The 27,083-nt window shown below is 40.5% G+C and overlaps 1 protein-coding gene across 1 annotated transcript in view; it reads right to left on the bottom strand.

Annotated features, from left to right (window-relative positions):
• Positions 1–27,083, bottom strand: part of LOC133559270 (adhesion G protein-coupled receptor A1) — a 557,171-nt gene that overhangs the window by 355,818 nt on the left and 174,270 nt on the right. Inside the window, exons 4-7 of the mRNA XM_061910875.1 lie at positions 25,576–25,647; positions 25,383–25,454; positions 25,109–25,272; positions 4,987–5,200 (exon numbers count right to left, since the gene is read on the bottom strand). Of these exons, the coding sequence (XP_061766859.1) occupies positions 4,987–5,200; positions 25,109–25,272; positions 25,383–25,454; positions 25,576–25,647 (522 nt within the window). The remainder of the gene's footprint in view (positions 1–4,986; positions 5,201–25,108; positions 25,273–25,382; positions 25,455–25,575; positions 25,648–27,083) is intronic.

Below are 27,083 nucleotides of genomic sequence, written 5' to 3' on the forward strand. Positions count from 1 at the left end.
GTTGAATGGCAGCAGATGTGGCCAAACAACGGCAAGTGAGGAGAAAACAGTGCTCCGCGCAACAAACAGGAAATTTAACAAAATAAGAGCACTGACGGGAAGTAAATACAAAAACAAGAAAAACCAACAGAAATGAAGTGACTAATCGTCACGAAAATGTTTAAAAATATGTTATTAATAGGACAACTAGTGAATGACTGCTCCAAAAAAGAAATCAACAGGGAGCACATAGTGGGTTGTAACACAGCAGTCAAACTATAAAGTCAATAATGAAATGCTCGGCATTGTCCATAAATACAGCCTGACACACTTTTCAAGCACTTCAACAAATCTGGAGATCCGGGGAGCTCTCACTTCATAACAAGATACAGCCCTTGAATATAACTGTTAAGTCTGTCCTGCTGTATGGCTCGGAGACATGGTGAGTTACAAAAAGCTCCACCAACCAGTTATAATCATCCGTCAATAGACACCTGCTCCAGATCCGATGGCCAGAAGTTATTTCAAATAATGGCCTGTGGACTAGAACCAATCAGAATTTGATTGAGATGGACATCCAAAAAAGGAAATGGTGATGGATGGGGCAAACACTGAGAAAACCTACATCCAACATCAGCAGGCATTAGACTGGAACCCAAAAGGAAAGAAGAAAGTTGGTCAACCAAAACAGACATAGCGCAGAAGTGTTGATGTTAAGGCAAAAAACATTGGAGCAGTCTAGGAAAAGCTGAGAGAAAAAGCCCACAACCGGGTTTGTTGGAGCAATGTTGTGACCCTTTGTTCGTGACAGAATCAAGAGAAAAAATAAAAATAAAAAACAGATTCTCCAGTCCACCAGATAATGTCTCTGGGAATGCCTGAATGCTGGCATTCTATATGATGATTAGATGATCTGTCTGAGGCTAAGTCCCTTACTGATTGACAGCGAAATGATCGCATCAACAATATAGGAAGTATTTTTCAAGTTTCATTCCGTTGTACCAAGTTGATCTACAAACTTTTCAAATTATTTTTGGTGACTTTTTCTTGATTTTAAAAAAACCCTATTAGTGGCAACTCCAGCATATTTTTGTTGGTGTTATTGGATACTTTACTCATGTTTGGAGACTAAACTTCTGTCGCTCTGCAATGTCCTTGATGAGTAGGCAGTCAGACAAGCATCGCACAGCAGCCCAACCTGGCACTTCCCCTCCTTGAGAGACCAAACAGCCGCCACTGACCTCTTTATATTTACAGATTGCTCGTTTTGCAGATTGCTGTCTGCGGGACTATCTTGGATATATTGAAAAACGTCCATATTGTAGACGTATTGCCCCCACTCCACACAATTGTGTGCTTTTTTCTTACGTCATCACAACATTTTGTTTTGGCAATGGTATGTTGGTGGCACAAAGATTTGAACAGGCAACCACAAATGTCCCATGATTGAGAGTTAAGTTCAGCAGTGCTGGGCAAAAAATCCAACTTTTTTTACCTATTGGTACACGTTTTTGTGTATTTGGGATCTGCATAACTCCTGAACATTTAAAATCAAACCACAGAGGCATGGCAGATATATTTTTGAAACAATCTTGCCTTTTGTTTATACTTCCTCCAAAGGAGCCGTTTGGAATTTGCACAACTTTTGACATTTTTCCACCATCAGCGGATAGCTCTATACATGGTAGAGCTGTGTGAGAGTCCGCCGATGTAGTCTGACGTAGTCAATAAGTTACTTATTTTTCACTATCCCTTTCAGGGTTTCCCCAAGATTACCACAACAAACATGGCGGTGGGGGCGTGGTTCATATGACATCATCATATGTATGAAATGATCATTTTGATTTGCAATGATGAATACAATGTTTGATGTATATTTAAAAAAATATATATTGTTATGAGTAATTAATAATATCATTCATAATATTACTATTAACTTTTTTTATCATCAGAATTAGATTTAAAGGCCTGCTGAAACCCACTACTACCGACCACGCAGTGTGATAGTTTATATATCAATGATGAAATATTAACATTGCAACACTTGCCAATACGGCTGGTTTAGTTTACAAAATTGCAGTTTTAAATTTCCCGCGGAGTTTCTTGTTTGAAACGTCGCGGAATGATGACGCGTGCGCGTGACATCATGGACTGTCAGGAAATATTAGCGCAGCACCATTTTCGGCTAAAAGTCGTCTCTTTTTATCGCGTTATTAAACAGTATTCTGGATATTCGTGTTGCTGAATCTTTTGCAATTTGTTCAATTAATAATAGATAATTCAAAGTAGAAAGATGGAGTTGGGAAGCTTTAGCCTTTAGCCACACAAACACAAGGTGATTACTTGTTTAAAATTCCCGGGAGTGAAGCTTTACTATGGATCAGAGCGGTCAAGCGAACATGGATCCCGACCACTTGTCAACCGGCAGATTTCGGTGAGAAAATTGTGTTAAAAAGTCGCCTCCTACCAGAGATCTGTGGAGTTTGCGCCGTCCTTGTATCTGCCGTGACTTCCCTCAGACACTGGCCTCAAGACACCCGTGGACACACCCCTCCGAGTATCAGGTACTATTTAATCTCACTTAAACACTAGCAACACAATACAAAGATAAGGGATTTCCCGGAATTATCCTAGTAAATGTGTCTAAAAACATCTGAATCCGTCCCAATGCAATCGCCTTTTTTTTTTTTTAACTTTATTTTTTTATTTTTTCTAGTCCTTCGCTATCAATATCATCATCCACAAATCTTTCATCCTCGCTCAAAGTAATGGGGAAATTGTCGTTTTCTCGGTCCGAATAGCTCTTGCTGCTGGAGGCTCCCATTAAAAACAATGAGAGGACGTGAGGAGCCCTCACCCTTGTGACGTCATCGTCTGCGACTTCCGGTAAAGGTGAGGCTTTTTTATCAGCACCAAAAGTTGCGAATTTTATCGTCGATGTTCTCTACTAAATCCTTTCAGCAAATATATGGCAATATCGCGAAATGATCAAGTACAACACATGGAATGGACCTTTTATCCCCGTTTGAATGGGAAAATCTCATTTCAGTAGGCCTTTAACAGAAGGAGTTTGAGTTGGTAGATTGTGCTCTCTTTGCTCAATGCAGTTTCAATTGTTGATGCTTCTTGTAAAAGGTCATTCGGGATACACGTTATTCTGCCCTCCATGAATGTTGCAAATATGTAAATAGTCATTTGAATTATATTTTTAAAAAAAAAAGTGTTTTGTTGATATTCTTCACAATGAAGTAACCACAATAAGGAAAGTACATTACATGTGCACATGAAGAGCACATTAATATTAGAGTCCCATTAGATTAACGATATAATTTGAAACAATGTTAAGGCGCGAGTGCAGGCCGCCGTGCATTCCTCGATGTGCATTCCTCGATGTGCATTCCTCGATGTGCATTCCTTGACGTGCATTCCTGGACGCGCTCTACTGAGCACACCACTGGGCATGCTCGTGTTGTTATGGTTCAAACATCTGCCATCTCTCACTCCGCTATGCACTCCACTAAGCGCACCTCAGGTTACGCCCACGGGTGTTCCTTACATTCACACACCTGACGCTGATGAGACTGCCTTCAGGAGCCAGCGTGTCCTGCATTCCAGTGCCAAAACATAGTTTCTTGTACAACAGTCCTTCGTCATTCCCCGGTATCGAGCTGTGTGTCTTGTTTCCCTGGATCCCCTCTGGATGTCTTGCTGCCTTCTTGGATCTCGACCTCACGCCTGCCGCTGAGCAACGACGCCTCGCTCCAGCTCCTGACCACCTGTCCGTGGACCTCCGAGCCTGTCTTGCCATTTCTGGACTCCCGCATCGATCTCAACACGCGCCTTCAACACCACCCGGTAACACTCCAAATATAATCGCTATATAGTCACACCATACACCTTTGGATTAATTACACATGTCATTTTATTAAATTAATGAACACGCTGCAAGCTAACGGCGTTCCTGCCTCCGGGCCGTTTTCTTCTCCCACTGTACCGTTACAAATAAACTGAAAAAAGCAATACAACTACGCAGGATGAAGGTTGAGCTTTAATGCCGCTAGAGTAATGCTAATGTACAATTAACTAGCTTAAAGACAAGCTAACTCAAATTAGCATGACCAATCGCAGAAATATATACTGTATATAAACAATCATTCACACTAACATTAATATCCATGGACATTTTACAGTGTCCAATGAATCTAAGATGCATATTTTTGGAATGTGGGAGGAAACTGGAATGCCCGCTGAAAACCACACACACACACGGGAACAAATGCACACTCCACACAGCATTGTCCAAAAGGAGGTTCAAAGGCCCACACAGCGCAAAGTTAGACCACATTGTCGGTAGTAATGTCAAAAGAATTAGGGTAGTTAAAACACAGGCTTGAACAAGAAATGCATTATTAGCTTAAAAAATACCTTTCTCCTCAACTTTCTCTCCTCACTTTTGTTTGGTTGGTAGGTGCGCGACCATCTGACGCTCTTCCGACAGGATTTATTTGTGTGTTTTTTTTTTCAAAACAAAGTATTAAGGAAGGTTTTTGCTGTTTTTCAAAGACATTGTAGCCAAAAGTACGTAAATAATAGACTATATACGGTATATCCTTTACTAAAATATCAGTTAAAATTTGTTTTCATGTAAAAAAAAAATGTTTTCTTGTCAAAAAAATAAATACTAATATATATATATAAAAAAATAGATATTTATATTTATATATATATGTCTGGCGGCCTTAATCTAGCCATGTCGTTGCGCCACAATCGTTTACATGTAGGGGAAACCCTGCTCTTGTTGTGGGGCAGACTGTCTCGTACATGCACATGGATCTTCCGCTGTTGCCTTTTTTAATAAAAAGTAACGTCTTGTTCAAACTTATATCTGTCAGTTGACATGACATGGAAGCAATAAAACCAACACAATGGCTGACAAGCAGAAGACTGAATGTTGCAACTTCATCTGCTTCACTCTACTTCTATCCATTGTTCTGCTCTTTCGCATACCTGGTGAGGAGACAACAGTCGTGAAGCAAGGTTTCCTCCACATATACGCCGCGGTCCTCTTGCGTGGTCACAATATGGCCATTGTGGTGCCACTGCAGCTCAATCGAAGGGTCCAGGTAAGTGGCAGTGCACTGAAGAGGAAGACGGTCTCCCTGGAAAACCAGCTGCCTCTGGGAAGGAATCAACTGAAAAAGGGGCATCTCCAGAGCTCCATCTAGGAAATGAAGAGAGGATAAAATAGCAAGGTCAGCTTGTAAAGCACTCCTTCCCCCATTTGCTGACACATTTAAGTAGCGCCGAAGAGCAAGGGGTCAGTTATTCATCCTTGTGATTAAATGAGATCAAATCAAGACGTTAAGTTATGGTTGTTGTGAAGGATTGTAATGTCTACAAAAGACAGTGTCACAAGTGCATTTGTAATCAATTCTTACTGAAACAAACGTGCCATGACCTCATAATAATATGCACACACACACACACACACACACACACACACACACACACACACACACACACACACACACACACACACACACACACACACATTTTGTCAAGGTCATGCTCCTCCCTCGTCATTTTTTGATGTTGTTGGTGTGAGATGAGGAGCAGCTGATAAAGAACAGCCTTGAGCACTCCCTGGACTCTCCTTGACTCCTTGCATGTGCATCACATTGGACTGTGATCGGATTATTTAGAGTGCCTTAAAAATGTTGTCTTTTTGTCAGCACATGGTTATGTTGACAAATATAATGTGTAGTTTGAAGTCCAAATGATGTTGAAATGTGTGTAATTATAAGCACAATAGTGGATGCAAAATATTAAACCCATGTAGGAGAGGCGGTGTTTCAGAACCATTGAGTGTCCATCTTTATTTATGATCCAGGATTAGCCTCACATCTTGCCAACTAACTGTACCACCTTGGGAATTAGTGTGTTCGATACAAGGCTAGACGTTTCTTTGGACTTGTTCCAAAGACCAGTCGGATCTTTACCTGCGCTTGTAGGCAATCAATTGTGGATGTTGCTGCCATTTGACAGGCAATTTGATAAATGGTACATAAAAGTCTTCCATGCACTAGTCTGAAAGAGACATACAGAGCGATTGATATCATCACATTGGCAATACTTGTCCGCAGTGTGTTTATTGTAACAGCAATAACCACGCAGAGGTTAGAGGTCACTATTGTTAGACAACAGTTCCTGGTTGGGCGAATAAGACAGTTTCTTCCACACTATGCTTTGAAGGATGTGTGACACAGTCATACTGAAAATGACACCTATTTTAGCTGCAACAGTTTTATTTTGTCCTATCCTGAGGCTTTGTGAGGCCCGGCGAGAGATGCAGAAAAAGCATTGAGCCGTTGCCCAATGCTGACACTGCTGCAAACAATGCCTAGAGTCAGAATGTTGCCATGTACTGTATCCGCCTGCTGGACAATTACTGATTCTGTGTGAGTGTCACAAGCGGGAACACAACACACAAATAAATACAAACATAATAATATAAACTGTATGGCTGCTTGTGAGAGCATAAAATAATATTACCAATGTGCCTGGGTCTGCTATAAGGTGAAACCTTTTATAAAGTCTGGAGTATGCCACATAAATTAGTCATAAAGTACACTTGTTAATTTAAATCTTCTATTACAATCCAAAATGCAGGCCAAAAAAGAAAGACCCTATTTATTAGTGCTGCTAATGAGAAAGAAAGAACGTGAGGATTTAAACTATGCACCTTTGCAGAAATGATTTACTTAGCTTATCCATGCATATACAGTGAAGTAGTTAAAATATTACATTGGAAACATCCACAATATGTACTGTCTACTCGTTCCCCAGATGTCATTATGCAAGTGTTGCATTGTTAAATATTATGAACAGTAGATACAAAATGGATGGTGGAAATTATTTTAAAGATGTTTGTGTAGTTTCTGTTCCAAAGACATCTACCTGGGGATAGGTTGATTGGCAACACTAAATTGGCCCTTGTGTGTGAATGTGAGTGTGAATGTTGTCTGTCTATCTGTGTTGGTTCTGCAATGAGGTGGTGACTTGTCCAGGGTGTACACAGTCTTCTGCCAGATTGCAGCTAAGATAGGCTGCAGCACCCTTCGCGACCCCTAACAGGACAAGCGGTAGAAAAAGGATTGTTGGATGTAGTTTCTTAGTATTCATCGTCATGGTGGTGTTTTAGAATAATCGACTATTCAACAATTCAATGCGGGAGAGTCTTGGTTCAACTATAAACATGGCAGTCGATTCATTGGACAGTCAACCCTCTCTCTTTACTCCATGATAGAGAGGCGAGTTGAGTACCCTAAGCCTTCAGCGTACATGGGTGTGTTGGGGGGATGTTTCAATTTGGGGGACGCGGGCGGAGCTCGTCGTGCCATCGTACGCTTTGGGCCAAACTGCATCACAGCCTTGGCCTGGAGGAGTAGCTTCGACTCGTTTGCTCGGGCAGAAAACCTGCCTCACTGCTTCCATTAGGCAAGGGTAATGTTTTTTTCCGCTGGTTTACCTACAGCAACCTTATTACGATGTTTTCCTCCTCGATATAGTCAAATTTCATCGTCTTCTTGGTGCTCTTCCAGAGCTGAGGACATCACTAAACCAATCAAATCTCTACCCTGTTTTTCTTTGTTTGTGTTATAGACTTTTATTTCGGAGATTAGATTAGATAGTACTTTGGGAACAGTCGCATATTAGATATGTTTATTCGTGGGGATCCCCATTAACACTGCTCTTAAAAACAAAAAGAAGAAGCATTTCGTCCAAATTATATTTGGACATCCATAATATTCTGCAAACGTTGAATTGAGGAAACTTGTCTTTTTCTTGTCAATCGAAGTAACCAGGTGCCACCTTGTTTTTGTTTGTTTTTTTAAAAATAGACATTTAGAAATGTTGGCAAAAGTTGAATTAATGCCTTGACCTTATTATCGATAACTTTAACGATAATACTGTGGAAAATGTTCACCAGATACAATGGAACGTTCTAAAACAGTCAGTTCTAAAAAAAAAAATTATACATGTTATGCTAAATTTGGACTAGGGATTGGTTTCTTTCACATTTGACTCAACAAGGTACTGATTTTCTGGACCTGGGAATCAATACCTGTACTCTACAGTACACATTTAGGTACTTGATTTCCACAATCTTCTGTACTTGTAGAAGAAGGAGAAACACGGGCAAGTCTGGATGACTCGCCTCCATCTTTCCAGCAGTTAGCTCTGGTTGTTATGAAGCTGGCTGTGGCGCAATCATTCTGACGTCACTTCTTGTGTGGGGTGCAGTCTTTCTGACTTCACTTCCTCTCTGAACTCAGTTTGTGAATAATCAATGAGTCCATACAAAGCTAAGAGCCGGAGATTCAAGAAATCGACTGCGCACTTTCCCGTGTAAAAAAATTGTCAGAGGAACGAGACCTTAAACGCTGGTTTAGTCTACCTGAAACGAGGCTTAGGCTAAATAATTATTTGTATAAGGGGTTTTCTGGCTTAGTGTTGAAATATTCTTAGACTTCTGTTGAAGTGTAGAAATAATGTATTATTTTGTTGTTTTACTACTTCACATTCAAGCTAGCTTAGCGGTTAACATGGCTTTGGCTTTAAGTAAATAAATGGGTTGTACTTGTATAGCGCTTTTCTACCTCCAAGGTACTCAAAGCGCTTTGACACTACTTCCACATTTACCCATTCACACACACATTCACACACTGATGGAGGGAGCTGCCATGCAAGGCGCTAACCAGCACCCATCAGGAGCAAGGGTGAAGTGTCTTGCTCAGGACACAACGGACATGACAAAGTTGGTACTAGGTGGGGATTGAACCAGGGATCCTCGGGTTGCGCACGGCCACTCTCCCCACTGCGCCACGCCGTCCCTTTCCTCCTACTTGTGTTTTTATTTGTGTATCTGCGCTAGTTACACAATTTAAAACCGTCTGTATAACTTTATTTAACACACTCAATCGGTATTCAGAGGTTTTCCATTGATTCAAAATCGTCCGAGTCCCATCTAAGAATTGATCAGTTTTCTCAGGCGTTCGCCTGTGCAGCAGTCATTTGAGTCAACCTTGTGGTTTGTGATAGAGAGACAGAGTAAATAGAGAGCAAAAATGAGACAGAGAGGTTGAGAGACTTGGGCGGACACAACCTACTCAGTGGCCTAGTGGTTAGAGTGTCCGCCCTAAGATCGGTAGGTTGGGAGTTCAAACCCTGGCCGAGTCATACCAAAGACTATGAAAATGGGACCCATTACCTCCCTGCACTCAGCATCAAGGGTTGAAATTAGGGGTTAAATCACCACAAATGATTCCTGGGCTGCTGCCCACTGCTCCCTAAACCTCCCAGGTGGTGAACAAGGGGATGGGTCAAATGCAGAGGACAAATTTCACCACACCTAGAGTGTGTGTGTGTGTTTGACAATCATTGGTACTTTAACTTTACTTTAACTTTAACGGAACGAGAGATCAACAGGCTCAACAACAGTAATAGCCCCACGATGACAGCAATGACAGTTATAGATAGTATTAATATTATTGTTGTCTTATAGGGAAATAAAAAAAGTTATGACTACACACGCACACACCTCAACATACACACAAGGAAAACCACATTTACAATTGTCAATTTGGCACTGTTTCCATTGTTGAAGGGCGAACTTGCACCAAATTGTTTAGAACATGTTTGTAGCTCAACCTTTATGAAAACCTAAAATGTAACCATTTGTCCTACAAAGGGTTTAGTAAAGGTCGGTCATCGTCCATAGAGGTGTTTACACTCTTTATTTTCATTTCATTATTTCGATAACTCCACAGGACAGCATGACATGATCCCAAAAATGGTGGGCAGCTAAAGTCAAAAGTTAATTTACATTTTAACATATTAATGGGAGCAGGAGCCAAACTGAGAGATATCTGATTACCAATGCTAGAGATAGTAGAGGTCAAGGTTTATACCCTTTTTTTTTTGCTAGCCCTCTACAATTTCTACATTCAGTCTTTCACACTGGTGGTGGCTGATAACACACAATTTCCCCAGCACTCACATTCCGCTGATAAATAGTCCAACTTATCCCATAAGGCCACGCTTCTACAGAGCCAGACTTGGCTCATAACACATGGTACCCGTGGGATAGATATGAGAATATTACCATGACCTGTTAGGCTGCCAGATGTATGTGCCTGCAGCAACTGGGTAAAACGTGAATTATTCGTCTTGTACACACAAAATGCTTGCTTATTTCATGTACTGATCCCACTAGGGGGTGACCATATCAAGTAATGTTGGGATTAATCATTTTGTTGCAGATTTCCGTCTATTTGTCCAGCAAATTACTTGATTTTCCTGACTAGTTTAAAGGGGAACATTATCACCAGACCTATGTAACCATCAATATATACCTTGATGTTGCAGAAAAAAAGACCATATATCTTTTTAACCGATTTTTGAACTCTAAATGGGTGAATTTTCGCGTAATAAACACCTTTCTATTTATCGCTCTCGGAGCGATGACCTCAGAACGTGATGTCACCTAGGTAATAAAGCCGCCATTTTCATTTTCTCAAACACATTACAAACACCGCGCCTCAGCTCTGTTATTTTCCGTTTTTTCGGCTATTTTCTGGAACCTTGGAGACATCATGCCTCGTTGGTGTGTTGTCGGAGGGTGTAACAACACTAACAGGGAGATGTCAAAACTATGACGTCAGAGAAATGAAAACCCTTCCAGTTGACTACCTCTTGAAGCTCATCGAGAGAATACTAAGAGTGTGCAAAACAGTAATCAGAGCAAAATGTGGCTATTTTTAAGAAACTATAATGTAAAACATCTGTTCAGTTATTTCACCTTTTTTTGTTGAGTACATAATTCCACATGTGTTCATTTATAGTTTTAATGCTTTCAGCGACAATCTGCAATGTAAATAGTCATGAAAATAAAGGAAACACATTGAATGAGAAGGTGTGTCCAAATCATCATTTTGGTGATTTTACCCTCAATTCTAACCCCTGATGCTGAGTGCCAAGCAGGGAGGCAATAGGTCCCATTTTTATAGTCTTTGGTATGACTCAGCCGAGGTTTGAACTCACGACCTTCCAGTCTTAGGGCGGACCCTCTAACCACAAGGCCACTGAGCAGGTTATTAACTAGGAACATTTGCTCTTTCAAAGCCATTACGAGCTGATATCCGGGTGCCAAAGTTATGGAAGTTGTTTACACTCGTTTAAGGGGTTGTCCGGCTTAGTGTAGACAGAGCTTTAGACTTCTGTTGAAGTGTAGGAATAATTTATTATTTTGTTGTTTTACTACTTCACATTCAAGCTAGCTTAGCGGTTTACATGGCTTTGGCTTACCTCCTATTAGGGCTGGGCGATATATTGATTTACTCAATATATCGCGGGTTTGTCTCTGTGCAATATAGAAAATGACTATATTGTGATATTCGAGTATACGTTCTCACGCAGTTGCTTTTAGCTGCTGGCATTAAACTAAAGGCTCTTCTCACTCTTTCTTGTCTCTCCTTCTCACAGAGAGCAAGCGCACCTTCTTACATACGTCACATAGGTATATGCCCTCGCGGAGCAAAGAGGTAGCAGCATGGGTAACGTTAGCTGTGGTGCGAGCGGTAATACGAGAGAAAGAAGGTGTGAATCTGGTAACAAATGAAAGAAGAATTAATTCCAAAGAAAAACAGCAGGGGGTCCATCGTCTGGCGGTGGTTTGGCTTCAAATGGGAATATGTCCAACAGACAACCGTAATTTGTCAAGTGTGGTGCTAAAGCATTGTTATAAAAAGTAGCATTACTGCTAATATGTAGCATCATTTGAAAAGTCACCTGCTAAAGAATAAAGAGTGATTACTCCGCATGTCAACATCTCCATTCGGTGCCACACGCCCACATCATCATGCACAAAAGTGCACTTTATTTGTTTTAAACTATTGTATTGGCGTTCTGTACAAAAAGTGCACTTAATTAAGTTTTGTTTTGATATGTCATCTTAGTGACATCATGCACAAAATTTCACTAATAGCTTGTTTTAAAAAGTCTCTTGACAATCTTGCACTTTCTGATTTTGGAAAAGACATGGATGTATGTGTCACTGCTTAATAACTGTTTAATAAATACACTTTTGGTCGGTTGACTTAGTTGTGATTTCCCTCTCTTCATGGAAGTTTAAAAGTAGCATATATTAATGCAGTATGAAGAAGAATGTTTTAATATAGACAAATAGAATCATCATACTGCTGTGATTATTTGCATCAAGTGTTCATTCAAGGCTAAGGCAAAATATTGAGCTATATATCATGTATCGTGACATGACCTAAAAATATTAGGATATTAAAAAAAGGCCATATCGGCCAGCCTTACCTTCTACCTGTGTTTTTAAACTGTGCTGAAACAGAACATAAACAACAAGTGAATCAAAATAAACTATGATCCGGGCAACCGAATCATAACATACTAACATGAATGTGTAATAAAGAAGCACATTTTTTAGTTTTCCAAAATATAAAGTGTACAGTAGTCAGGTTAAAAAACAAAAATCCAATGTGAGTTAAAATGAAGAAAAAAATATCTTGTTAATATTTAGCACCAGCCTCCATTACGACCATAATGTTAATATTGCCCTGGATGAACATTAGTTTGACACCCCTACTCAACAATGTGATGACAGTTGCAAACCACCCCAGCGCTAAATTAATAACTGTCTGTTATAACTCCCCAGTACATCAAGTGAAAAAAAGTATGCTGTTAAGGAAGCCGATAACATATTGTGAGATTCAGCTGTGCAATGAAGAGGCAGAAAGCTCCGAGCAGAGCAGAGCAGCAGGAGCAGAGAAGTGTCATGGTAATCCCAGAATAGATGTTTCCAGGCCTGAAAGAAGTGTCCCTCTTCCTGCTCCTGAAATCCACTCATAGCTTTTTGACTTGGGAATTGTACAGAATTACCCTGTAATTGCTTTGGATTGTGAGTACCAATTGAAAGCGCATACAATTAGGATTGTATAGAATAACGCCAAAATGTTTTGTGGTGCAGCAGTCTGGAAATAGTGCAGCACTTATGTGGATAATGACAGCTAACGCTTCAACTTCTCCGGAAAATGTTTTACATCATGTATTCATATAATGTCTCCTTTCATCTCTTTCTCTCACACACACACACGCACGCACACACGCACGCACACACACTTGTACACACACACACACACACCCACACACAAACACACACACACACATAAATACACAGAACCCCAACCCACAAATAACCAATGATTTTCTCATTCCACAGCCATATCCCCTAGCGGAAAGCAGATGTAGGGAGAAGAAAAAGATGAATCCATCATATGACGCAGAATTCCCCTGTGAACTACAACAGAGGGGAGACGAGGAGAGCGGAAGGGAGAGACTGTCTGTCTTTGAGCAGATAGAACAAAAGTCAGTGTAAAGACTTTATTTTTACTGCAGCTAACAGGCTGAAGTCAGTAAATACCCAATTTGTTCTGTTAAGAAACTCTGATGGTGATAGCCATCGTAGTGAAACAATAATTATCTTGGTAATGTTGCAGTAATATATCAGTGATCTGGGCAGAATGGTGCAACAGGGGTTAGTGCTTGTGCCTCACAATACTAAGGTCCTGAGTTCAATCCCGGGCTGGGGATCTTTCTGTGTGGAGTTTGCATGTCCTCCCCGTGACTGCGTGGGTTCCCTCCGGGTACTCCGGCTCCCTCCCACCTCCAAAGACATGCACCTGGGGATAGGTTGATTGGCAACACTAAATTGTCCCTAGTGTGTGAATTTGAGTGTGAATGTTGTCCGTCTATCTGTGTTGGCCCTGTGAAGAGTTGTCCAGGGCAGCCGAGATAGGCTCCAGCACTCCCCGGGACCCCGAAAGGGACAAGCGGTAGAAATGGATGGATGGATAGATGGATGCCAATCTTCTTCATTTGGTTTGACCGCAGGAACCACTGTCACCCTTCAATGACAAGTGGCAACCCAAATTGGGGTAAAACTCAAATATCTTCTATCGAGTAGACAGGCAAGTGAATTTGAGGTAGGGCAAAATAACAAAGATTCCAATTTTCTGACATGAGTCCTGTCTGTGTGGGTGTGCGCCAGAGAGGACAGTGACAGTTTACTGATGTTTTTGCAGGGTTGCAGCCGACAGTTTCCTGTTTGTTTTTTTGCAGTAATGAACTTGTTGATCGGCTACCTCCTCATCATCTTACAACATCCAGGTAGATGTTAAAAGACAAGCGGTTGAGACATGTACAGTCAATACTGAGCTCTCCCGGGCCTGATCTACTAAAAGGTTTGCGCATATTAAAATGTGATAGCGCACACAAAGCTGATGATTTTGCCTCTTAAATGGACAAAATAGAGAGCGCAATATATTTAGCGTGTCTATCTTCATGCAAATACAGAATATGTGCTGATGATCAGAATGCTTACAAAACTCGGAGGAAATGCAGATGTAATCATTTCATCATCATATTGTATATATATATCCATCCATCCATCCATCATCTTCCGCTTATCCGAGGTCGGGTCGCGGGGGCAGCAGCCTAAGCAGGGAAGCCCAGACTTCCCTATCTCCAGCCACTTCGTCTAGCTCTTCCCGGGGGATCCCGAGGCTTTCCCAGGCCAGCCGGGAGACATAGTCTTCCCAACGTGTCCTGGGTCTTCCCCGTGGCCTCCTACCAGCTGGACGTGCCCTAAACACCTCCCTAGGGAGGCGTTCGGGTGGCATCCTGACCAGATGCCCGAACCACTTCATCTGGCTCCTCTCCATGTGGAGGAGCAGCGGCTTTACGTTGAGCTCCTCCCGGATGGCAGAGCTTCTCACCCTATCTCTAAGGGAGAGCCCCGCCACCCGGCGGAGGAAACTCATTTCGGCCGCTTGTACCCGTGATCTTATCCTTTCGGTCATGACCCAAAGCTCATGACCATAGGTGAGGATGGGAACGTAGATCGACCGGTAAATTGAGAGCTTTGCCTTCCGGCTCAGCTCCTTCTTCACCACAACGGATCGATGCAACGTCCGCATTACTGAAGACGCCGCACCGATCCGCCTGTTGATCTCACGATCCACTCTTCCCTCACTCGTGAACAAGACTCCTAGGTACTTGAACTCCTCCACTTGGGGCAGGGTCTCCTCCCCAACCCGGAGATGGCACTCCACCCTTTTCCGGGCGAGAACCATGTACTCGGACTTGGAGGTGCTGATTCTCATTCCGGTCGCTTCACACTCGGCTGCGAACCGATCCAGTGAGAGCTGAAGATCCCGGCCAGATGAAGCCATCAGGACTACATCATCTGCAAAAAGCAGAGACCTAATCCCGTGGCCACCAAACCGGAACCCCTCAACGCCTTGGCTGCGCCTAGAAATTCTGTCCATAAAAGTTATGAACAGAATCGGTGACAAAGGACAGCCTTGGCGGAGTCCAACCCTTACTGGAAACGTGTCCGACTTACTGCCAGCAATGCGGACCAAGCTCTGACACTGATCATACAGGGAGAGGACTGCCACAATAAGACATTCCGATACCCCATACTCTCTGAGCACTCCCCACAGGACTTCCCGAGGGACACGGTCGAATGCCTTCTCCAAGTCCACAAAGCACATGTAGACTGGTTGGGCAGACTCCCATGCACCCTCAAGAACCCTGCCGAGAGTATAGAGCTGGTCCACAGTTCCACGACCAGGACGAAAACCACACTGTTCCTCCTGAATCCGAGGTTCGACTATCCGGCGAAGCCTCCTCTCCAGTACACCTGAATAAACCTTACCGGGAAGGCTGAGGAGTGTGATCCCACGATAGTTCGAACACTCCCTCCGGTCCCCCTTCTTAAAGAGAGGGACCACCACCCCGGTCTGCCAATCCAGAGGTACCGCCCCCGATGTCCACGCGATGCTGCAGAGTCTTGTCAACCAAGACAGCCCCAAAGCATCCAGAGCCTTAAGGAACTCCGGGCGGATCTCATCCACCCCCGGGGCCTTGCCGCCGAGGAGCGTTTTAACTACCTCAGCGACCTCAGCCCCAGAAATAGGAGAGTCCACTACAGATTCCCCAGGCACCGCTTCCTCAAAGAGAGACGTGTTGGTGGGATTGAGGAGGTCTTCGAAGTATTCCCTCCACCGATCCACAACATCCGCAGTCGAAGTCAGCAGAACACCATCCGCACCATACACGGTGTTGATAGTGCACTGCTTCCCCTTCCTGAGGCGCCGTATGGTGGTCCAGAATCGCTTCGAAGCCGTCCGGAAGTCGTTTTCCATGGCTTCCCCGAACTCTTCCCATGTCCGAGTTTTTGCCTCCGCGACCGCTAAAGCTGCACACCGCTTGGCCCGTCGGTACCCGTCCACTGCCTCCTGACTCCTATGAGCCAAAAGAACCCGATAGGACTCCTTCTTCAGCTTGTATATATATATATATATATATATATATATATATATATATATATATAAGGGAATAAGCGGTAGAAAATGGATGGATGGATGGATATATGTGTATATATATATATATATATATGTATGTGTGGGAAAAGTCACGAGACTACTTCATCTCTATAGAACTGTTTCATGAGGGGTTGCCTCAATCGTCAGGAGATTTTAATGGAAGCATTCACATACAATGGTTTATATAGGGCACAGAGTAGGTAGGTATAGGCAGGCGTAGGGGCGTGGTGATTGGCTCGTGTTGCCTAGGAGGTGTTTCCGTCTGTGACGGCATGATGATATGATTTCACTGCGCTTGTTGAGGGATGACAGGTCTGGGTGATATATAATAAACAGTTTCTCTTTTAAGCATATGTTGCATCTTTTATTACCACTGTTGTAAGGTGTGCTGGATGCAAGAATTTGCCATGTTATTGAATATTCAACATTATTGTCTTTGAGGTTCCAAATGTGCTTGCTGAGTTCTGTAGAATTCCGCAAGGTCTGGTTTCTAAAGGAGGCCTTGTGATTATTCCATCTGGCTTTAAACTCTCCTTCGGTTAATCCTACGTACGTGTTGGAAGTGTTAATGTCCTTGTGTGTTACCTCTGCTTGGTAAACGACTGATGTTTGTAAGCACCCCCCATTGAGAGGGCAATCAGGTTTCCCGCGGCTTTACCATTGCGCTCTACCAAGGAATATATATATATATATATATATATATATATATGTAGGTGTGGGAAAAAATCACAAGACTACTTCATCTCTACAGAACTGTTTCATGAGGGGTTCCCTCAATCAATTCTCTGGATAATCCAATCAAGACATATATATATATATATATATATATATATATATATATATATATATATATATATATATATATATATATATATATATATATATATATATATATATATATATATATATATATATACATTTTTATATATATATATATATATATATATATATATATATATATATATATATATATATACACAAACCGCGTTTCCATATGAGTTGGGAAATTGTGTTAGATGTAAATATAAACGGAATACAATGATTTGCAAATCCTTTTCAACCCATATTCAATTGAATGCACTACAAAGACAAGATATTTGATGTTAAAACTCATATATTTTTTATTTTTTTTGCAAAATAATAATTAACTTAGAATTTCATGGCTGTACCATGTGCCAAAATAGTTGTGTTATATCACATTTTCTTTCAACCACACTCAATAAACGTTTGGGAACTGAGGGAACTAATTGTTGAAGCTTTTAAAGTGGAATTCTTTACCATTCTTGCTTGATGTAAAGCTTAAGTTGTTCAACAGTCCGGGGTCTTGTTGTCGTATTTTACGCTTCATAATGCGCCACACATTTTCGATGGGAGACATGTCTGGACTGCAGGCGGGCCAGGAAAGTACCCGCACTCTTTTACTACAAAGCCACGCTGTTGTAACACGTGGCTTGGCATTGTTTTGCTGAAATAAGCAGGAGCGTCCATGATAACGTTGCTTGGATGACAACACATGTTGCTCCAAAACCTGTTTGGACCATTCAGCATTAATGGTGCCTTCACAGATGTGTAAGTTACCCATGCCTTGGGCACTAATACACCCCAATACCATCACAGATGCTGGCTTTTGAACTTTACGCCTATAACAATCCGGATGGTTATTTTCCTCTTTGTTCCGGAGGACACTACGTCCACAGTTTCCAAATATAATTTGAAATCTGGACCCGTCCAACCACAGAACACTTTTCCACTTTGCATCAGTCCATCTTAGATGAGCTCGGGCGCAGCAAAGCCGGCGGTGTTCCTCGGTGTTGTTGATAAATGGCATTTGCTTTGCATAGTAGAGTTTTAACTTGCATTTACAGATGTAGCGACCAACTGTAGTTACTGACAGTGGTTTTCTGAAGTATTCCCGAGCCCATGTGGTTATATCCTTTACACACTGATGTCGGTTTTTGATGCAGTACCGCCTGAGGGGTCAAAGGTCCGTAATATCATCGCTTACGTGCAGTGATTTCTCCAGATTCTCTGAACATTTTGATAATGTTATGGACCGCAGATGGTAAAATCCCTAAATTCCTTTCAATAGCTCGTTGAGAAATGTTGTTTTAAAACTGTTCGACAATTTGCTTACAAATTGGTGACCCTCGCCCCATCCTTGTTTTTGAATTACTTAGCATTTCATGGAATCTGCTTTTATACCCAATCATGGCACCCACTTGTTCCCAATTAGCTTGCACATCTGTGGGATGTTCCAAATAAGTGTTTGATGAGTATTCCTCAACTTTATCAGTATTTATTGTCACCTTTCTCAACTTTTTGTCACGTGTTGCTGGCATCAAATTCTAAAGTTAATGATTATTTACAAAAATCTTTATCAGTTTTAACATCAAATATCTTGTCTTTGTAGTCCATTCAACTGAATATGGGTTGAAAATAATTTGGAAATCATAGTATTCCTTTTATATTTACATCTAACACAATTTCCCAACTCATATGGAAACAGGGTTTGTACTTTGTACTTCATCACCTACATAGCTTCTCCCCCTCCGTTCTTGAAGGTTATGTTAATATAATTTCAGTTAATATCCTTCAAGAACAAAATGTATTCCTTGTTTAGCATATTTCTATGTTTCTGAAATAGCAATCACTTTGAAGGGTTTGTTGAATTGTTCCTAAAGATCCTCAATGTTCGAACCCAAATCAAATTAAATACAATTTATATCACATTTTTCAAGCACAGGCAAGTTTCAAACACAAAGTGCTATACAAAACAAAAACAAACAAAAAAAGACATAGAGAATAAACACACACGCACGCATGCACGCACACGCACACACACACACACACACACACACACACACACACACACACACACAGCACTAATGACGATAACAATGCAAAAACTAAACTTGGCATGGCACTGGTAATTTGAGGAAAGGTGTCACCTTTGAGGCATCCCCACTGGAGAATAACTAAAATGAATGGCATTTAAAACATTTTTTTAGATAGTATAAAAAATATTATTAAGAAATATGTTATGTTATTTAACTATAAATCATATAAATATTACATTAACAAGTTAATACATATATAACATTAGGAGAGTAATAGTAGAAATAGCAATAATTAAGATAGAAAACAACACCATAAAATAATTAAAAAAAACAGATGATCAGTAAAGAGCCAGATTAAAAAGCTATGTCTTTGGCCGTTTTTTTTTTTTTTTAATGTCAACAACACTCTCTGCAGTCCTGAAACTCTCTGGCAAGCTGTTCCACAGGTGGGGGCCATGGTGGCTAAATGCTGCCTCACCGTGGGTCTTTGTTCTGGTACTTCGGTAAAGATAAAAAGCCAATGTCAGACGACCTCGGGATCTGCGAGGGTTGATCTCATGAAAGCAGGTTGGATAAATAAGAAGACACAAGACCATTAAAACATTTAAAACCAATTTTAAATGAACTTTACAATCAACCCTGAATTAATCAATCAATCTTTTTTGTATAGCCCTAAATCAAAAGTGTCTCAAAGGGCTTCAAAAGCCACAACGACAACGAGTTGTGAGTTTTTCCTTGCCCTTATGTGGGCTATGTACCGCGGATGTTGTCGTGGCTTGTGCAGCCCTTTGAGACACTTGTGATTTAGGGCTATATAAATAAACATTGATTTATTGACTGACATCAGCGGTTCAGCGCCCACATAAGGGCAAGGAAAAATTCACAACTGAGTGGGATGTCGATGAAGCGGAGCCAATGCAGCGACTTTAAAACTAGTTTCCTTTGGTCCTGGTCAGCACGCGTGTAGCTGTGTTTTGTAACAATTGTAAACTTCTGATATTTTTGGGAAGGCTAGAGAGCAGGGCATTACAATAGTCTAAATGACAGGAAAAAAAAGAATGCATTAGCACATCAGTATTGGCCTCAGAGAGAAACGAGCTATGGTTTTTAGATGATAAAACACTTTTTTTTGTAATATTTTTAATATGTGGGATAAAAGTCGGCTCGGAGTCAAAAATCACGCCCAGATCTTTTATAGACTGTGTTGGTTTAAAATTTTGCAATTTTGGTAGACGTTTCTCCGTCTGGTTCTCAAGGTGTATAACTAAATCCTCTGTTTTGTTCTGGATGGGCAGTTGGAAATGCACTGTCATCCATGACTTTACGTCTACAATGCAGTTAAAAAGGTGTCATCAGGAGATCCGGCTATGCACAACTGTACATCATCAGCTTAACTGTGGAAACTGACACCATGTCTCCTAATGACGGCTCCAAAAGGTAGCCTTTAAAGATTAAAAAGAATGTGACTTAAAATAGAGCCTTGAGGAACCCCACATCTTATCTTATATGTTCCTGAGGAACATGCATACATACTTAAATAAAAACATCCATCTAACATGTTGTAGTTTGCATACAAGCTTCTGATGTTGAAATGAGGAATCAACAGTTTTGTTGTCAATTTTAATGTAGTTATTTATAGAAGAAAACAATTGCATCTGGATCTATTTCCTTCTCTGATTCTAGACAACTGTGATCTATGTTGTAGAAGGTTTTTAGTTCCATATATTCCTGTTCAGCAATCTTTTGTGTTGTTCTATGGATGTCCATTAGTGTAGGTCACGGGTGTCAAACTTATGCTTAAATCCAGCCTGCAAGACAAGGTTCCTAAATATTAAAATAGGTTGCAATTTTAAGTGAGGCGCTTGTTCATGTACACATGTGTACCATTCAGCTTCTTTCCTTGTTTTAGCAATGCCATTTTAGATATGCTGTTGGCAAGCTTCCCAATGATGACTGGCATGGTACTGTGGCCTCTTTTATAGTGAATGCACACATCAATAGTGTTAATCTCGACATCAATTCCCTTTGATGGCAGAAAGTTGACCACTTCTTACACCGATGAAGCAGCGTCCATGTTGTCTGATTGTCCTCCGTTGACAACTGGTCTTGTATAGATCGAGGCTTAATGCCTCGCCTTGCAACAATGTCATTATTTCGTGTAAAGTGATCCATTTCCTCTTTGATTTTTTCAAAACCCTGATATTCCTCAAGTTGGTGATATATTGTTGCCTGGCATTCAACTGTTGGTGCTTTGCTGCTGTCTTCTTTTTAATGTTCTCCTCAATACTGCTGTTGTCCCAATGGGTGTTATCTTGCTGCATGCCATTCAATTGTTGGCGCAATATTGCATTCTCCTCTTTCATTGTCTCCATTTTCTGTGCTAATGCTATGTTGTCTTCACTGACAATCTTAATGTCTTCTCTGAACTTTCTAACTTATTTATATCATATCAATACCATAATCTTTTCTCTCTCTGACAATTTGTTTTTGGAGATGTTCGACTCCTTTTTGCAAACCCTTGATAATCTGTTCATGGAACTTGTTGACATCACTTTGTACCTTATTGACATTGATTTGTAGAGTTCCTAGTAACGCTTTTAAGTGTGGTTCCATGTCTGGCGATCCCATATTGCTCCGCTGACTTTGTCTTGTTATGCTCACGTTGGCCAAGTGAAGCCGTTGATGTTATTTGGCCGCAAGCGGCAGCTCTACCATGGTTTTTCACATACCTTACCAGAGCCAGAGCTGTGTCAGCCTTTCTAGTAGATCATGTGTGTGTTCAGAAATGCTTAAAATGTGTCCAACTCTTACAGTTTTGTTGTTTAGATAGGGGTTGCTTGGCAACGGCTTTGAGCTCACATCAAAGTTAGTTAGCCCCTGGCTTTCTGCACCTTCAGTTCGCCTGCTTTAGCAAATCTGTGCCTCCCGCCGGGCAGAATTTAAGTCGAATATGTTAGCAAGATATTCTGTAACTGTGATTACATTTAGGAGTCAAGAAAATATATATATTGTTTTGTCAAAACGGTGGTGTCATGAGCAAAGCTCTTCTAGTTTGTGTTCTCTGTGGGAAACAGGAAGTGACATGAAGCAGGGGTCCCCAACATTTTTTTGCACCAGGGACAGGTTTAATGTGAGAATTATTTTAACAGACCAGCCTTCCACGTGTGGCAGATAACCAGGGGCGTCACTAGCTTTTAAAGACGGGGGGGGGGGGCTAAGCCCCCAGGAGATGCACAGGATGCGAGCGAACGTAGCGCACGAGCACAAAACTTCACAAACGGCTAACAAAGACTTGGAAAATATTTGTTCTTATCATTATTATTACAGTCGGTTTATTTTCAATCTGTGTTCAATACAACAACAAACATGGGTTTGCACAGTGACATTTTGTTAACAAAAAACAATTAAGAAGGCCGTCCGTCTTTAAGGGTGGCAAACCGGTCTATCACTCCGTTGTGACTCAGATGCTAAAGCTCGTTTTTTCAATTGACATGACTGCAAGACTTGTCCAAGGTGTACGCCGCCTACCGCCCGAATGCAGCTGGGATAGGTGCCAGCGACCCCCCGAAACCCCAAAAGGGACAAGCGGTAGAAAATGGATGGATGACTGTGAAGTCTTTTCTGACCCAATGTTTGACGCAGCCAGGAATGCAGCCGAAACAGTGCACTAAAGGACCTCTCACATGAGTAGCTGCTTACAGGCACTGTTAGGGCCTTCAGAGAGGTAAAAATGTCTGAATCAAGGATGTTGTGCACAGAAAATATATCTTTGGGTGAACATCCTGGTTCTGTTTTCTGGGCAAGAAATTGTTTGTTCCCAAATATTTTTAAGTTGCACAGATTACATATGTGAATAAAATGGTTGTAAATTCAAGCACTGGAACTATTACTTAGTTACTTGAATTAAAGTAATATCTAGATCGGGATAATTTGGCCTATATGTATATATATATATATATATATATATATATATATATATATATATATATATATATATATATATATATATATATATGTATATATACAGTGGGGCAAAAAAGTATTTAGTCAACCACCGATTGTGCAAGTTCTCCCACTTAAAATGATTACAGAGGTCTGTATTTTTCATCATAGGTACACTTTAACTGTGAGAGACAGATTGTGAAAAAAACATCCAGGAATTCACATTGTAGGATTTTTAAAGAATGTATTTGTAAATTATGGTGGAAAATAAGTATTTGATCAACTATTCAAAGCTCTCACTGTTGGAAGGAGGTTTTGGCTCAAAATCTCACAATACATGGCCCCATTCATTCTCTCCTTAACACGGATCAATCGTCCTGTCCCCTTAGCAGAAAAACAGCCCCAAAGCATGATGTTTCCACCCCCATGCTTCACAGTACGTGTGGTGTTCTTGGGATGCAACTCAGTATTCTTCATCCTCCAAACACGACAAGTTGAGTTTATACCATCCATCCATCCATCCATTTTCTACCGCTTATTCCCTTTCGGGGTCGCGGGGGGCGCTGGCGCCTATCTCAGCTACAATCGGGCGGAAGGCAGGGTACACCCTGGAGAAGTCGCCACCTCATCGCAGGGCCAACACAGATAGACAGACAACATTCACACTCACATTCACACACTAGGGCCAATTTAGTGTTGCCAATCAACCTATCCCCAGGTGCATGTCTTTGGAAGTAGGAGGAAGCCGGAGTACCCGCAGGGAACCCACGCATTCACGGGGAGAACATGCAAACTCCACACAGAAAGATCCCGAGCCTGGATTTGAACCCAGGACTGCAGGAACTTCGTATTGTGAGGCAGACACACTAACCCCTCTGCCACCGTGAAGCCCTTGAGTTTATACCAAAAAGTTCTATTTTGGTTTCATCTGACCACATGACATTCTCCCAATCCTCTGCTCTATCATCCATGTATCCATTTTGTATCCATATATATATATATATATATATATATATATATATATATATATATATACACACACATATATATATATATATATATATATATATATATATATACATATATATATATATATATATATATATATATATATATACACACACATATATATATATATATATATATATATATACATATATATATATATATATATATATATATATATATATATACATATATATATATATATATATACATATATATATATATATATATATATATATATATATATATATATATATATATATATATATATATATATATATATGAATTGACCTTCTTTGATTGGCTTTTCCGCCCTAGCAAGAATTACAAAAATAACTGACATGAGAAAGTTAATGTGTTTCTTTACATATTGTTTTTTTTTCATGTTTTGTTACATGATTTCTGTCTCTTCCCCAGAGCCCAAAACATTTAATGCACACAAGTAATGGCCAATTATGCAAATTAGATGGCATCATCTTACAGTACTGGGGGCCACAGTTATTGAATCTGATTTATGTAAACATGGAACGTAGTGTTAACCACCGCAATATTGAGCTGTTCATTATAATGACCATCATTGAAAATATATTAATCAACTTATTCAATAACTGTTGCAGAATTACAATGACTTTGCTTTTTAAAGTGATTGATTCATTTTTACAAGTGTAAAATTGCATGTGCACAATAGGAATTAAGACTTTACAATAGTGACATTTTGAGAATGGATTAATTCAATTTATATTACTTTCTAAAGTAAAAATAACCAATTATCACCCAACTAGTTGTCTTTGCTCTTTATTGTGCTAATGTATCAGATACCCAGAATTTTTCAAGAATACTTTGCAATTTTCTATTGATGCTGGTGCTTACCGCAAGTGAGCTGATGTTCACGTAGATTTCGGAACTCGAGCCCATGGAGGTGTGTTGGAAACATGCACATTGTGTCGTTGCCAATCCTCACCGAGTTGCTTTGCGCCCAGAGGAGAAGCCACTTCAGTTGACAGTCACAGAACAAAGTCTCTGTACTGAAGTGTCTGGTGAGAACATTTCAAATCTTATTCCACAAATAAAATAACTAATCAATTAATAAAGGGATTAATCCATTAATATGTATATTCCTATTATTGTTGTGTGTTTGACTTACAGTACTCTAAGAACAATGAGCTGTGTGAAGAGTCCAACCGTCAAAGTTGAAAATATATTTCCTGACAAATTTCTGCATGCAGAAACACAACATTGTCATTCAATCAAGCTCCATTGCGGCAATAGTTATGACAAATATGCTTTATTGATAATGACTCCAATCTAATCTCTCTGGAAACCGACGGCGTACTCACAATTTTAAAAGACTGCCCAAATCCAGAAACATTTCAGGGGAGAGGCAACCAATCCTGTTGTTGGACAGATCCCTACAAAGACATACAAAGCCAAGAGAAATAGTCACTTACAGTTTTGTTAAGGTCGTTTTGGATTTTTTCCTATTCAATAAAGAAATGTCTAAAGAAAGATAAGGTCTTTAAAGTTTTTATTTTAGAACAAAAATAACATCATGATTACAGAGGAGGAAGTTTGACGCTGCGACAGAAAGGACAAAGAAAGAAGCAATAAGTCACAAAAGAGAGTGAGGGAGTCATAAAAATCTTCAAGATGTTTATATCTGCTTTGGGAAATGAGTAAAGATTGGCAGAACACTCTTTTTCCTGGGAGGGTGGAGAACATTGAGCAAAACACACTTCATCTGATTGTGTATTAGCAAAACCAAAAATGTTCTGATTAAACATTGAAAAGTCAGTCTCAATTACAAAAAGAAACAACACACCCATTTAAGTATTAACTGTTGACCAACAGATACATTCAACATAAGTTAGTATATTAGCAAAACCAGGAATGTCTTGATTTAACATTGAAAAGTGAGTCTCAATTACAAAGTAAGCCACCCATTTAAAGAGTAACTGTTAAAATGAAAGTCCCAATGATCGTCACACATCTGTGCTTGCATTTGACTCATCCCCATGTTCACCCCCTGGGAGGTGAGTGGAGCAGTGAGCAGCAGCCTGCGCCACAGTGCAGACACTCTAACCACAAGGCCACTGAGCTGGTTAACCAAAAGACATATTCAACATAACTTGGTGATCAATCACATCACAACAGTCTTTGTTCTAAGACTTACTGAAGGTGGGGGTTAGGGTGTAAGAAGAAACAAGTAGAAATCTCCACCCAGCCCCAGGAATGCATAAATTGTCTTATCTTTGTCAAAACACAAGCACTGGCAGTTAAGGCAAAAAAAAAAAAACGCTACACAAACTTTGACTTCAATTGTGGTTTAAACAAGAAATTACGAAAAATATAAATTTTATTAAAACAATGTATACAGGGAATGATTGAAATAGCACACTAAAATCCTAGATTTTCACCAGACAAGTAACAGCTGCTAAACGGCTACAACACGGAAGGTCTCTGTGTGTCGCCTTCTGCCAATACCCACTGGCAGAGACCTGAATTGTGGAAAAGGTAAAAGTTTGTTTTATTTTTTATTTGTTATTTGTCAAAAGCAACACTGCAGCAACAACAGCTCTGACAAACTATGCGCGCACACTTCTCAGACTTCCTCGCCAATTTTTGCTGAATTGATCTGCAGAGGCTCTGACATTCAGCAAAAATGTCAAACTCTGCGTATATGTGGCAAAGATCTGTGGATGGAAAACCGATGCCGGTGCTGTGCGCAGCGCATCCACAGGTGGTCTAAACGGTTTGATTAGAATGGAAAATATCGGCGGAGCCATTACGTATCTAATTGAAATAAGGGTTAAAGGTGCTCACAGACTAGAGCGTACTGTAGACGAAG

This window comes from Nerophis ophidion, linkage group LG09 (assembly GCF_033978795.1).
Source record: "Nerophis ophidion isolate RoL-2023_Sa linkage group LG09, RoL_Noph_v1.0, whole genome shotgun sequence".
Taxonomy (NCBI): domain Eukaryota; kingdom Metazoa; phylum Chordata; class Actinopteri; order Syngnathiformes; family Syngnathidae; genus Nerophis; species Nerophis ophidion.